General features: G+C 45.2%; 1 protein-coding gene across 1 annotated transcript; it reads right to left on the bottom strand.

Annotated features, from left to right (window-relative positions):
* Positions 1 to 908: 908 nt before the first annotated feature.
* LOC116947831 (glyoxal reductase-like) lies at positions 909 to 12901 on the bottom strand. Its single transcript, XM_032964019.2, has 6 exons — positions 12683 to 12901; positions 8946 to 9059; positions 7876 to 8183; positions 5803 to 5950; positions 4605 to 4676; positions 909 to 3737 (listed from the first exon to the last, which is right to left on the bottom strand). Exons 2-6 carry the CDS (start codon positions 9018 to 9020, stop codon positions 3471 to 3473), a joined length of 870 nt encoding a protein of 289 aa, XP_032819910.1. The 5' UTR covers positions 9021 to 9059; positions 12683 to 12901; the 3' UTR covers positions 909 to 3470.
* Positions 12902 to 13275: the final 374 nt, after the last annotated feature.

Raw genomic sequence — 13275 nt, 5'->3', positions numbered from 1 at the left:
TGTACAGACGTTTGCACGTGTGTGTCGGTGGTGGTACAGTATCTCGGGTGGTGCGGTTTTGTCAGGGACTCTCATCAATAATACATCGCCTCAGGGCGCAGCGGTAAGCGCTCCTTGCTGAGTGCTGCGCTAAATGGAGGCACCCTCGCTGCTCCCGAGTGTGCCGCTCCCTCCATCTCGGTCGGATGTGCTAAAAAAAAAACTGTCCACCAGGAAAAAGTTTAGAAGATGAAAATGAGAATACTCGGCTGGTTTTTGACGGTTGTGGTGTATAGCTTGAGGGGCCATCCATTTAGTACGTACGCATGGAGGGGGGAGCGGGGGGTTCACCCAAATGCATACGCTTGCGTATAGGGGGGTCTACTGACAATGTACACATAGGAAACGGGGTGGGGGGTGAAGCCTCGATAATTTGTCTTTTGCCTTCAAGCAAGTTTGCTTAAACACTTTAATAGTATTCATCCTTGATCGTTTCTGCGTGGATTAAATATCGGCCGTTCTATAGGATTCGGGGGGGGGGGGTGTAAAAAGTACGTGTGTGTACAGGGAGGGGTCAAGTTGTGACAGATTTTTGCGTACGTATTAAATGGATGGCCCCCTTACGATGTTTTTGAATTGTGCCGTGTTTGGCGTGATGTCTGGAGCGAAACATTGGAGATCTTTAAAGCACATTTGAGAGCTTTGATAATGTCTTTTTTTACTTGCCAATGATACACAGATCTGGGCATAGGTATTGCTAAGCGATACGTTACATTTTGTAGTAATTGGCTTGGTGTTTTTAATGTGAATATCCTCGGGAAGGAAGGACACATGGATCCCGTAGCCTTAAAAAGTCAAGATTAGGTGTAACTTGATCCCAATCTGCAAGGGTCTGTGACATATGGCTCACAAAGATTGCACACGCCGAATGAAAACACGCCGTAGTTTTATTTGTAATTCCACTTGGCTTGTTCAATGCTGTGTCGACGTGAGAAGCATGGTATTGAAGGGGTGCGTGGAGGCAGGGGCGTCCACAACTCTAAATTTGTCCTTAATTTCCTGTGTCAGGCTTCAAGTCAATATCACCACAACACGCTAATGTTCATCACAATTGCACCATCCATTGTTTGTGGCAGCCAACCGATATAGCGCGAGGCAACCGGAGAGCGTTAATTTGATTTTTGCACATTTTTCAGTAACAACTGCAAAACGTCCCAGCAAGAAGGAAATTAGTGTGAAATTTTAATTGTGCTCGAGTCTTGGCCCGGGCAGCACTATGCTAACGTACATCCTTGCTGAAATTAAGGTGGTCACATGGCGTGCTCCAAAGCGGTGGTGCGGTTTAGGTATTTGTTGCCATTTAGAGTCACACTGTAAAAGTTAACATCCAAATATAATAATTACAGTAATATCACGATCCTGAAAAGGTGCTGTGCAAATCTTGCTGACAGCACTTGTGAAATGATTAACCCTTTTGGCCATGCCGCCCAGAAGCATGGGCAGTTTTCATTGTCGAGGCCCTGGGCGTTTCTGCCAAACCGCAGGAATTTCAAATGTTTAAGTTTGCCATCAGCTTCATTGCAGCAAACCAATCAGAGGGTTTTTTTTCACGAGCTCTCGGGATTCTGCTCGGAATTCATTTAAAATTTCAACCATTGATGTACTTCGCATGGGCCGGGGAAAGGTTTAATAATCGTGAGTACTCTTGCTGTTCACACCATTATTTCAGCACAAAGGTAATTCCTAAGGCACCACGTTTCAGACGGTATAGTCAGACATTTGGCGTTACCAATTAAGTCGTTTATGGGTTATTTTTTTACAAGTATGGCAAATTTGGAAAAGGAATGCCAGCACACACGATCCACTCTTTTTTGTCAAGGAATCTTTAACGTCCACTTAAGCAGACCACACATATCTTTGGTTAATACACCCACGGTATTATCAGGGCGATTACAGGGTTCGAACAACGATCCTCGGCATCAAGCACGTTACCACTGCTTTGCCACCGCCCTGCAAGGACCTGAGTTTACAAAAAACGAGAATTGAAAAATTGCACAATGTAGATTCTTTTATTTTTTATTTTCCCAAAATTGGCACACAATCAGAGCCGAGAGCAATGGAAGTGCGTATGCTGCAGCGCTAAGCTAATACCCGCGTGCGCTGTTGCACCTAAGACTTCAAAACGCAATTCGATGCGGGGATTTCACTGCCATGGTTGGCATTTCTGAAGGGGAGGGAAAATTTAGATTTAAATTTTGACAGGTTAACTTCGAGAAATTTGAAAGCCATCAGGAACAAAAATGAAATGCATCACTGGGATGGGCGACATCTGCACGGCTTTAGAGTTAAGGCTTTACTTATATATTTCCCCTCGAGTTAATTTAAAAATCTTGCATCACCGTGTCGAATTTTGCAGACGGATGAAAATCGTTTGGCAAATACAGCGCACAACATCTCGGTTCCGAGGTTTCGGCAAGAACTCCCCTCAATGCCAAAAACACAGCGCTACATTGCAGTGCAGAGAAAAATTTCAACCTGTACATGAACACAAACTACCACCTAACTGTACAATTAAAAACTATAACCTATTTTTTTGTTTTACCAGGTAAGGCCCACTGAGCTTTGTAGCTCTTTTTCAGAAGTGACCTGCCCACATGATAGCTTAATGAGGTGGCTGATCACGTGAAAATTTATAGCAGCCAAATGGTCGAAACCACAATTATATCTAGTCACAGCAATACAAGGACATTTTAAACATGTTTTTTAATGGATAAAATAATATGGGATGATGCGGTTAGTGCACTGCACTTTTAACTTGGCAACTCAGGATCGCTTCCAAGCCAAGGCTAATAAATGGTAATATCTAAATTGGTCCTATGTCTCATTCTTAACCAATTCAACATTACCAGCCTGTTGAGGTCGGGTAAAAAATTAACCAATGACAGACCTTTATCCAGCAGTGCATTGACAAAGAGCTATAACTTTTCTTTTGAAAAGCATCACTGCAGGCATACAAATAATCAATACATTTCTTCAAATATTAACTCCCTGGCACATTTACAAAAATGGATACCTCTTTTCCACTATACAATTGAACCGTGCTGGGGCTGTCCCGAGCTAGCCTGGCACGGGGCTCATGAGACGCCAGTTTGCATTTCCACTGCAGTTCCTGAAACATGCCTCTGGCGTCACAAAAATTATTGACCATGCCCATCCTCAACGACATTCAGATGTCATGAGCCCAGAGTTGCATGGTTTAGTTCTGGCTCTGTTTTGCAAATAGCCAGTGGTATAAACCACCCACATTGAGGACCCAATACTCGCACTGTTCAGATGTCCCAGTTGGAAAAGGGGTAAGAGTCCAACCCAAACAGCTGAAGAACCATTTATGCTTAAGCACAGTACTTTTCTATCTTGACGATACTTCCCAATAGTGGACACGGGCCACCTGATAAAAAACGAAAGGCAAAGGTCGTGCTTTGTCGCACCGGTCACGCGATGGTGTTCGGGTTCCAGCAGTAGTGCAGCTGCTTGTCCATTCCGTCCAATGTCTCTATATCCTCCTGCGCGAGCTTGAAGTCAAAGACAGCGGCGTTGGAGGCGACGCGCTCCACGCCCGTCGACTTGGGGATGACGCCCACGCCGCGCTCCAGCGCCCAGCGCAGCAGCACCTGCGCCGGTGTACGCCCGTGCCGGGAGGCCACCTCCTGTACCGTCACCTCCCCGAGCAGGTGGCCCATGCCCAGTGATGAGTATGCCTGTGCGGTGGACACGAGCGCTTCCATTTGCTTCATCAGTTCATGGCGAGTTTTCGTGGGTTCGTGCCGTGTTTCAGGAAATTATCTTGCAGCACAAACAGACATGTCGCGGCTACGTGCGAGACACTGCCGCCTGGGTCTGGTCCGAGTTATATCGCTTTTCCAATGCAGGCAGCAGGAAAAATGTAACTGGATTTAAATTAAATTAAATCCAGCAGTGGATTGGCAAAAGGGTTGTAAATTATTGGTGGTGCAGTGGTGAGGACACCGAGCTATGAAGCATGTGATCAATGGCAAGTTATCAAAACAGTTCTGGACCTCCCCTCCTTCTTAACGCACACTGGCCAGCATGGTAAAAAGCATGATCGAACACGCCCCATGATTCAGCAGTGGATTGATACGGGACTGTGTACACTATCAGCATTAGGTTTAAACAGAATGTGTGGCGTCACCGAATTTAGAAGTCGCACCTTTCAAATGGCACGGAATTCAGCACTGCCTCATTTATTCATGTGCTCATACCATTTTCCCCCTGGATGCATGGATGGGAAGGAACATCGTGTATACAGTGCTATTCGTGGGCAGTGTAAAGCACCGCGCCACTACACAAGCTCCACAAAACATGCGTCATCGGGGCTTTTTCCACAAGTCGCCCACATTAGCCTCTTCCCACGCATATTTTTTTCCACGGGTTGCGTGGGTCAGTAGCGTCGGGGTAGGTTTCCCACAAACACAGCAGCTGACAGGACTTTGCCGAATCGGTGGTAAGTTCGCAGGGGTTTGGGCGCTGGTAAAAATAAATGGCTATTTTGGCCTCCACTGATGGTTTTGAAGGCGGAAACATTTTGAGACCAAGTTCTCTCGTACCTGCATGTGGATGCCATGTGCTTGACAGTATTCAAGGAGTTCCTTCTGCACCAGGTGTGGATGGTACTCCACCTGCGAGCCGGACGGTCTGCACGTTAGTAACCAGACACCACGACGATAATGCCCTTGGGGCATATCGAGTGATACTTTTTTTCCAGAGGGTCCTGTAAAGAGATGTTTGGCCAATTCCTTAACGAGTGCTTTGTATGTGGAAGAAAAATCACTTGTGGCAATAATGATGGAGCTCACGTGTATATTTTACCAACAGACCACGTTTCTGTAACACTACCTTAATATAATTTATATATCCAGTAGAGGCTCACTGAGTCTCAAGACTATATAAGAGGGCCTTGCACTGGGGTGTTGGACCAGTTCCTCCATTACTGTTTTGCATGAAGGAGGAAGTCAGAATAGCAGGAGAAAAGCTATGCAGAGGGGATGACTCAAAAGGTCTGCACAGACAGGTCAGAAAACTACTGGTCACCTGACCAGTAGTAGATGGCCACAGCACTGGGTAGTATACATGATATAACTGGTTGATAGTACTCGCTGCTGTAGCCACCCTGTTTTGCCTACAAGTGCAACTGTCTTATTGTGAGGTCACCAGGCTTGGCCGTCTCTCGTCAGTGAGTCTGTGGGTGCGTGGAGAGTAGAGATCTAACAATTCATACCCCCTAATGATCCGATGAATCTTCATGGTGTGGAGGCACGATTTATTCCAAGAAGCAACATGTATGTTTTAACATTGGGGTTGTAAATGTAATGTCTGCAGGGATAATCATGTGAACCCATGACATGAAAAGAAAATAATTCTCCCACCCACAGTTCGATGCACGTATTGCGAGTGTAAGAATATATTTTACTCTGAATTGATGCATCGTTGCAACCTTATTGGTTTACAGGCAGTCATGGTGGGTTATACATCACAATGCATCGATTAAACGATTCACATCGATTATTATTTAAGCTCACCATCCACGCATCAAAAGCACGTGTATAATAACGGATGTCATGCGATTCGATTGTAGTCACACGCGCTCCCTGCAGCCACTATTTGCAATTACATTTCACGACTTTTTTTATTTTACAAATGATCGATCCTCAAAATGCACCACGACAATTAATTCAATCACTGGCAGGGGTGAATCATCACACAAGTTGTAAAATGTTATTTCATCGGGCCAGACTTGTGACTTGCCTGCAGCACGCTGGGTTTGATGGAGCACGTTGCCAGCAGCTCCTCGAGATGCCGCACCGTGTAGTTGCTCACGCCGATGGCACGGAGTTTCCCCTCGCCATGCAGTTTCTCCAGCAGGCGCCAGCTCTCCTGCCGCAACTCCTGGTTCCTGCCGCCAAACCCAAGACTGTTATAACCAGGGGGTCTGGAGGAAAGATGTGGTGATGTGCTCGGTGCATAATTAGTCTTTATGCTAAACAACGAACCGGAAAGGATACCAGCTCGATAGAAAAAGTAATTATAGATGCGACGAATCATAAATCAGTGGATTAAAATCAATTTATGCACGCAAACACCTCGTGAAAGACTCGGTGAAGAAGATCCCTGGCTTCGATCTTCCATGAAGCTCATGGGCACAATCCCGAAACCGGACTTGCAAGAGCCAAACCATAAGACTCAAGAGAGTTGAAACCAGTTTACAGTTTGGCTGCTTAAACGAAAGTTGCAGTAAAACACTGGTCTGGAAGGCTTGTAGGTTAATCGACTAAAATGGATTAGATTTTCAGTTGGAGAAGCAGACTGTGTAGTCTTCGTTGCTAGTTTAGTTTGTTGTCCTTCCCAAGCACCTCCGATTAGCGCGGTGGGCTACATACAATGCAAAAGAAGTTCAACATACATATTTACATGTGGTGTAACGATCCTCCCCCCCCAACCCCCACCATTCGATTAATTGATTCGGGTCCGAGATTCAACAACCATGTATTTTTTGTCTCCATTTTACCATGTATTTTTTCATCTCATTTTGTAGATTTTTGTCGTCTCCATTAGCCGAAACATAACAGCACACCATTTGCATATTGCATATACTTTAGATAAAAAAGTGCCTCTTAAACATGCGAGTCAATGTTTGTTTTGCGAGCCTTCATCATATTTTCATTAATGAATGGTTGCATCGCCACATGCCTACTTAAACTATGCGTGGCATCTCTTGCATTGTGTGGTGTCAAGGGGAATTCTGGGTCACGGTAAGGTTGGGCCTGCTGTACGTGGTCTCCTGTGGCTATGCAAACACAAAAGATGAAATATAACAATCTCCGACAGCTCTCACAACAAACGTCTGGATGGAGTGTTAGGCGCTAGGAGGGCAGATTAATTATTTGTTAGCATTTCAAAACACACCAAAGAATCGCATGATACACAAGCCGCTCATTTGTGTAATGTATCATGCAGCGTATGTGCCGTACAGAATTACGAATGCAAAAAACACTTCAGGCTGTCGCTTTTAAAACGTACACGTGCTGTACTGTTGCCAGCTTGCGGATGTTGAGTGTTTCATGTCCCAAACTTAGTAGATATTTAAAAGTCAGAGCTGAATTTTTCTGCTTTCATATTTTTTATTGGTGTCAGATAAAAGTAAGAAAATGCCATAATTGAAATTATCATTAGCTGTCCCCACAGGCTTGAACTCCTTTCCCACAGCCATCCATGCTGTTGACCCTCTGCCCTTGTGCAAGCTCAAGGGCCTTTCTCTTTCCCCCCTGCCGATGATAGACTGCCTCTTTCTATACAATAATTATGCCCACTGTTTCTGCACAGCATGATATATACAGTCGCATTTACGCTCTATGGATCCAAATTGAAATTAAGAATTGCAATACCATTCGATGCAATTGCAGTTGTACTAACAGAGGTGATACTGATAGTAATACTGTACTCGTAACAACTGACTTGGTCATAGCTAGCAATTTAATGAATTCTGGGATTTACGTTTGCACTTCTAATAAAGAGGTAAAAGTGACAGCCCGAATAATTTTTTGCATCGTCGCTGAATGAGTCACGTGAACCCAGAATCACTGGGTATTGGTGACGCTTTTCAAGCACCTGCTTATTTATCCACGGTAACAACAAAGCAGGAACGAGAGAGCGACTGAAGTGGCAAGCAATGTTCACATGACCTCTGTAGCCACTGGAGGTGCTATCATTCACCATGATAATAATATATATTCCAATAGCAACCCTGAATCCTAACATTTCTAGGAACCAAGACGAACCCCTTTCACCCCTAGTGCGATTGTCAACAGCAGCAGGACACACCGCGGGTCCTCGCCAGGCAGACCCTGGGTGCCGGGCCAATGCACGAGGTACAGGTCCAGATATCCGCCAGGGTCCAGGTTCTCAAGCGACTTCAGCGCCGCGGCCGCCGCCCCAGGGCCCTGGTCGCGCGGCGCCAGCTTGCTCGTGATGAAAACGTCGGCGCGGGTCAGGCCGTGGCGGGGTAGCAGTTCGCGCAGCGCGCGCGCCACGTCTGCCTCGTTGCTGTAGACGGCAGCCGTGTCAACGGCACGGTAGCCGTGCTCCAGCGCCGCCGCTAGCGCGCCGTACACCACCTCGTAACCGTGCATCTGCGAGTCGCGCGGTTAAGGACGCGGGTTACGTCGGTCGTGCAAGAAGAGTGTATCATTGTTACGTGTCTAGCAATGACCTCATTCAACTTTTTATTCCTCTAATTATTTGAGGTGGGGAATTAATATTTAAATACCTGCAATAAAATCACGTTTATGATTCCATATAAATCAGTAAGTACCATTACATTTTTGTCACGTTAGGTGGTTCTAAATTCAACTGCGGCCCAAAGAAATGGAGCATATATTTAGTAATAAAGTATGTGACACTTTGGTTTGATTCCAAGTCGTGGCTTACATAAGGAAGTGACATGATCAGGCTTCCTAGTTTGACGTAAAATGAGTACCTGATGTGGTGTGTAAACATCAGCACTGCGGTAACAATGGCGGTCGGGTATGGTGCTAGCGGCATCACTTCCTCATTAAGTGCCATGCTGGCCTTAATAGGTGCTCGCTAACATTACTTGTCCCAATTTTCTGTATATCCCTGTATATCTAAGAACCAAATTAACCGTGCCTCTCTTCGCGTGACCACCACCACGCACACACCAGATTGTCATAGGTGGCTGCAGCGCTGCGGGACTATGTACTTAAAAGGAACAAAGTCGTCACGACTCAAAAAGAAACAGCTGAGACACTCTCGTGTGGAAATTGTGGAGCGGGGCCAAAATGCGCAAGATTTTTTTTTTCCGTCAGAGTTGTGTCGACATTTTACTGGCGTCGGGGTGATGCTGCCTGTAAATCGAAGGAGGCAATTTTTACCTTAAACGTGCCGAGCCCCAGGAGTGGCATAGCAGTGCCGCTGTTGAGTTTCACGCTCTGCGCAGTGCAAGCCATGGTCCCTTCTTCGATTGCCTTTCTGCACCGTGTAACGTTCTGAAATTAGGGAAAATTTACATCCGAGATGTTACGAAGAAGGCTACTGTAATGAGTTCACACTGTACTTATTTAAATCTCGGTCTCATTTGAAAGAGGATTGTTGTTACTATGAATTAAGGCCTCCCCATGGCGTGTCGATCTTGGGGGATGTTTTTGCCATACTTCACCACGCCAGTCAGTACGGATTAGTGAAGAGGTGGGGGAGGGATATTATCTGTTCAGATACGACTCGCCACTGACGTTGGCTGTGGCTAGGATTCGAACATTGGTCACTGGGTTCACAACCTGGTGTGTGAACCACTGCTTACCACTCCACCCGATAGGGCCTTATCAGGTTATACAGGTAAAACGTCTAATTTATCCGTTTCCCGACTGCTACGCAGATATTTTAAATTCCTTTTGCCTGTGTACTTCTGAAACTCATTTTGTTCTTGTTCATACAGTGAGGGAAAAAAGTATTTGATCCCCTGCTGATTTTGTACGTTTGCCCACTGACAAAGAAATGATCAGTCTATAATTTTAATGGTAGGTTTATTTGAACAGTGAGAGACAGAATAACAACAAAATCCAGAAAAAAGCATGTCAAAAATGTTATAAATTGATTTGCATTTTAATGAGGGAAATAACGATTTGACCCCTCTGCAAAACATGACTTAATACTTGGTGGCAATACCCTTGTTGGCAATCAGAGGTCAGACGTTTCTTGTAGTTGGCCACCAGGTTTGCACACATCTCAGGAGGGATTTTGTCCCACTCTTTGCAGATCTTCTCCAAGTCATTAAGGTTTCGAGGCTGACGTTTGGCAACTCGAACCTTCAGCTCCCTCCACAGATTTTCTATGGGATTAAGGTCTGGAGACTGGCTAGGCCACTCCAGGACCAGAATGTGCTTCTTCTTGAGCCACTCCTTTGTTGCCTTGGCTGCGTGTTTTGGGTCCTTGTCATGCTGGAATACCTATCCATCCACGACCCATTTTCAATGCCCTGGCATAATGTTTCCACCTCCATGTTTTATGGTGGGGATGGTGTTCTTGGGGTCATAGGCAGAATTCCTCCTCCAAACACGGCGAGTTGAGTTGATGCCAAAGAGCTCCATTTTGGTCTGCAGGATTTCAGTCCTTCACGGCGTAGTGTGTTACCAATTGTTTTCTTGGTGACTATGGCCCCAGCTGCCTTGAGATCATTGACAAGATCCTCCCGTGTAGTTCTGGACTGATTCCTCACTGTTCATGATCATTGCAACTTCACGAGGTGAGAGCTTGCATGGAGCCCCAGGCCGAGTGAGATTGACAGTTCTTTTGTGTTCCTTCCATTTGCGAATAATCACACCAACTGTTGTCACCTTCTCACCAAGCTGCTTGGCAATGATCTTGTAGCCCATTCCAGGCTTGTGTAGGTCTACAATCTTGTCCCAGACATCCTTGGAGAGCTCTTTGGTCTTGGCCATGGTGGAGAGTTTGGAATCTGATTGATTGCTTCTGTGGACAGGTGTCCTTTATACAGGTAACAAGCTGAGATTAGGAGCACTCCCTTTAAGAGTGTGCTCCTAATCTCAGCTCGTTACCTGTATAAAAGACACCTGGGAGCCAGAAATCTTTGATTGAGAGGGGGTCAAATACTTATTTCCCTCATTCAAATGCAAATCAATTTATAACATTTTTGACATGCGTTTTTCTGGATTTTTGTTGTTGTTATTCTGTCTCTCACTGTTCAAATAAACCTACCATTAAAATTATAGACTGATCATTTCTTTGTCAGTGGGCAAACGTACAAAATTAGCAGGGGATCAAATACTTTTTTCCCTCACTGTACGTTATACTTATATCCGTAGTCCTGCACTGTGTATCAAGTGTATAAGCTTACATTGAAAAACCTCGCAAAGTACAAAGTGAAGAGGGTTGTACTTTGAACATTTGGCCAATTCCTTCAATAGATTTGTGGGGTTTTTATGTTATAAAATGGAGATGGCTAGATACACAAGTAATATTTCAAAATACTTTTTTTTAAAACACGCTTTAATTTAATGTACCGTACTCGTAATGTCAAAACTCCACGACTCCAGGAAGTGGCCCCGAACCTTGCCACAACGTAAGGGGGCCGTGGTGATTTACAGCCAACGTCAGTTGAGGGTGGACAATTAGACCCAAGCCGAAACATAACATAATAAAGATGGTTTACAAATATATTTTTTATGATATAATATAGTATTGTCATCAGTATGACATAAGTATACCAAGTTTGCAGTCGATACCACATTGGGAAGTGGGTTAACATTGAGTTACAATATTTGAGGATACGACAATAACAGACAGTGAGTTAATAGAAAGCATGTAAAAAAATCGAGGGCATAGCACTTAAATTCCACACACTAGTGGCAGTAGTGCCATTTATTTAAAGGCAGGTAAGACTAAACTCGTAGCAACATTGCAACAACTGCACGTATAAAACAGCAGAGTGCCGAGTCACGTTTGCTCGGCAAGAAAATGTTGAGTCAGGGCGGTGACCCAACAAATGGGGGGAAGGGTGTGGACACACACACAACACTCACACCCAACAACACACACCCAACCACACTCACCCAACAACACAGACACCCAACAACACTCACACACACCCAATAACACTCACAAACACGAGGAACATGAAACGAATTTAAAGCATGTCGTCCTATAACGATATTCTTTGAAGGGATTTTTTACAAAGTTTTGTGTGCTATTATAACTTGCTATTTTTGTAACATTACCAACAACCTTTTGCATCAGGTCTAATAGTTTAAGGAATGTCCTTAAGTGCAATTTGTCATTGAGTGCATTCGAGGCGATACCTGGAATGCACTTAACTATCGATTCGCTCAAGTAAACAAAGTGTCATACTGCGTCAAACACATTCAGGCAATGGCTCTTCATACCAGAAAAGGCTATTTCCCGAAACGTCTATTGTTTTTCTTCTTAAAATATTTCCCTTCTACGTGACTTTACCGAAAGAACCAATAAGATGAATTCCTGCAGTCACGAAAGCTTTAAATCGAAAAATAAAAGTTTATTTTCCCTATTAGAGCGGTGTTATTAACAATTGTGGTTGAGTTCTTAATTTACTCAATGACAAATACATTTAAAATAAACCCAGTTAATTTATACAATTGATACTTATCCCACGAAATCGGGGAGAAATTAGAGAAAACTTAATTTTATTCAAAACCTCTACAACTCTCCCACCATCTTCAATGCATGCACAGTATGACATTTAAACTCTGTGATAGTTCAAGTGCTGTACAATGCAGCCTTGCATTGGTTAAACATCCAACAAACGCAGTTCGTAACCCACACTTAGAAGCAAACTTTACAGTAATTGTAAACACGGTAATCGATAAGCGTATCAAGCGCTTCGCGCTATAAGGGGCTACATTTCTACTTTAGCTAACCTACAAATAACTTCAAATCGATAAATCTACGTAAAATCCCAAAACACAACATGAACTGCTTCACGAGAAACAACGCAAGGACTCGCGGCCTGCGGGTATAACACGAAATGGGCCTTAAGAGAGGCACAAATGAGTAAATAACGCGTTCAGAGCCGAGGGTTAAAGAGGCGGGCGATTAAACACTAACAGCCGCATCTCACCTGCAGCACGCGCGGCCTGCCTCTCAATCTTAGCGACACAGGCGTCGAGACACCCCCCACCACTACCACCTCTCCCACATGTTAATACAAACACGTGTTCGTGACGTCACCAACGTGAACCAAACAATTCAAGGCGGCCATCTTACTCAGGGGGGGAGGGGTGAGGGACACTTCCTACCTACGGCTCTAACGACCGCGCGTTGCGAGATCGCTTACTAGTGACGTCACGCAATTGGTTTTGCATAGAGCCGAGGCGCCTTTTAAACCCTCCAACACCCCCTTAGTAAAATGGCCGCCCTCGTTGACGGGGGTGGGGGCGCGTTCACGCCGGCAAGGGCCAATCAGGAGCGAGCAGCTTCGCGCGGATCCGCGCTGCGAAATTGAAGCTCCACCCCTCCTCCCGCCCCATTCGCTCGTCCTGCCCCTCCCCCTCATCTCCCCCCCCATCCCCCAACTCATCCCAACCCCTCCCGCCGCTCCTCAGGGGGGCGGGGGAGGTGACGTTTGCGGCGCATTGACGTCAATGTGACGCCACCCGGCAGCCGGTAACCAATGCGCGACGCCACAGCCGCATCACGTGATTCAAAATAACG

This window comes from Petromyzon marinus, chromosome 31 (assembly GCF_048934315.1).
Source record: "Petromyzon marinus isolate PM22_M1 ecotype Great Lakes invasive population chromosome 31, UKy_Petmar_22M1.pri1.0, whole genome shotgun sequence".
Lineage (NCBI taxonomy): Eukaryota > Metazoa > Chordata > Hyperoartia > Petromyzontiformes > Petromyzontidae > Petromyzon > Petromyzon marinus.
The sequence above is the reverse complement of the archived record's forward strand: the minus strand, read 5'-3'. Positions and strand labels throughout refer to the sequence as shown.

Bases quoted from the DNA above. Each gene is read 5' to 3' on its own strand.
- LOC116947831 (XM_032964019.2), bottom strand. From the start codon at position 9,020: ATGGCTTGCACTGCGCAGAGCGTGAAACTCAACAGCGGCACTGCTATG. The intron at 8,184-8,945 runs GTAAAAATTGCC...CGCGACTCGCAG, and splicing joins TGGGGCTCGGCACGTTTAAG to ATGCACGGTTACGAGGTGGT. The intron at 3,738-4,604 runs GTACGAGAGAAC...TCCACCGCACAG, and splicing joins CACATGGCATCCACATGCAG to GCATACTCATCACTGGGCAT.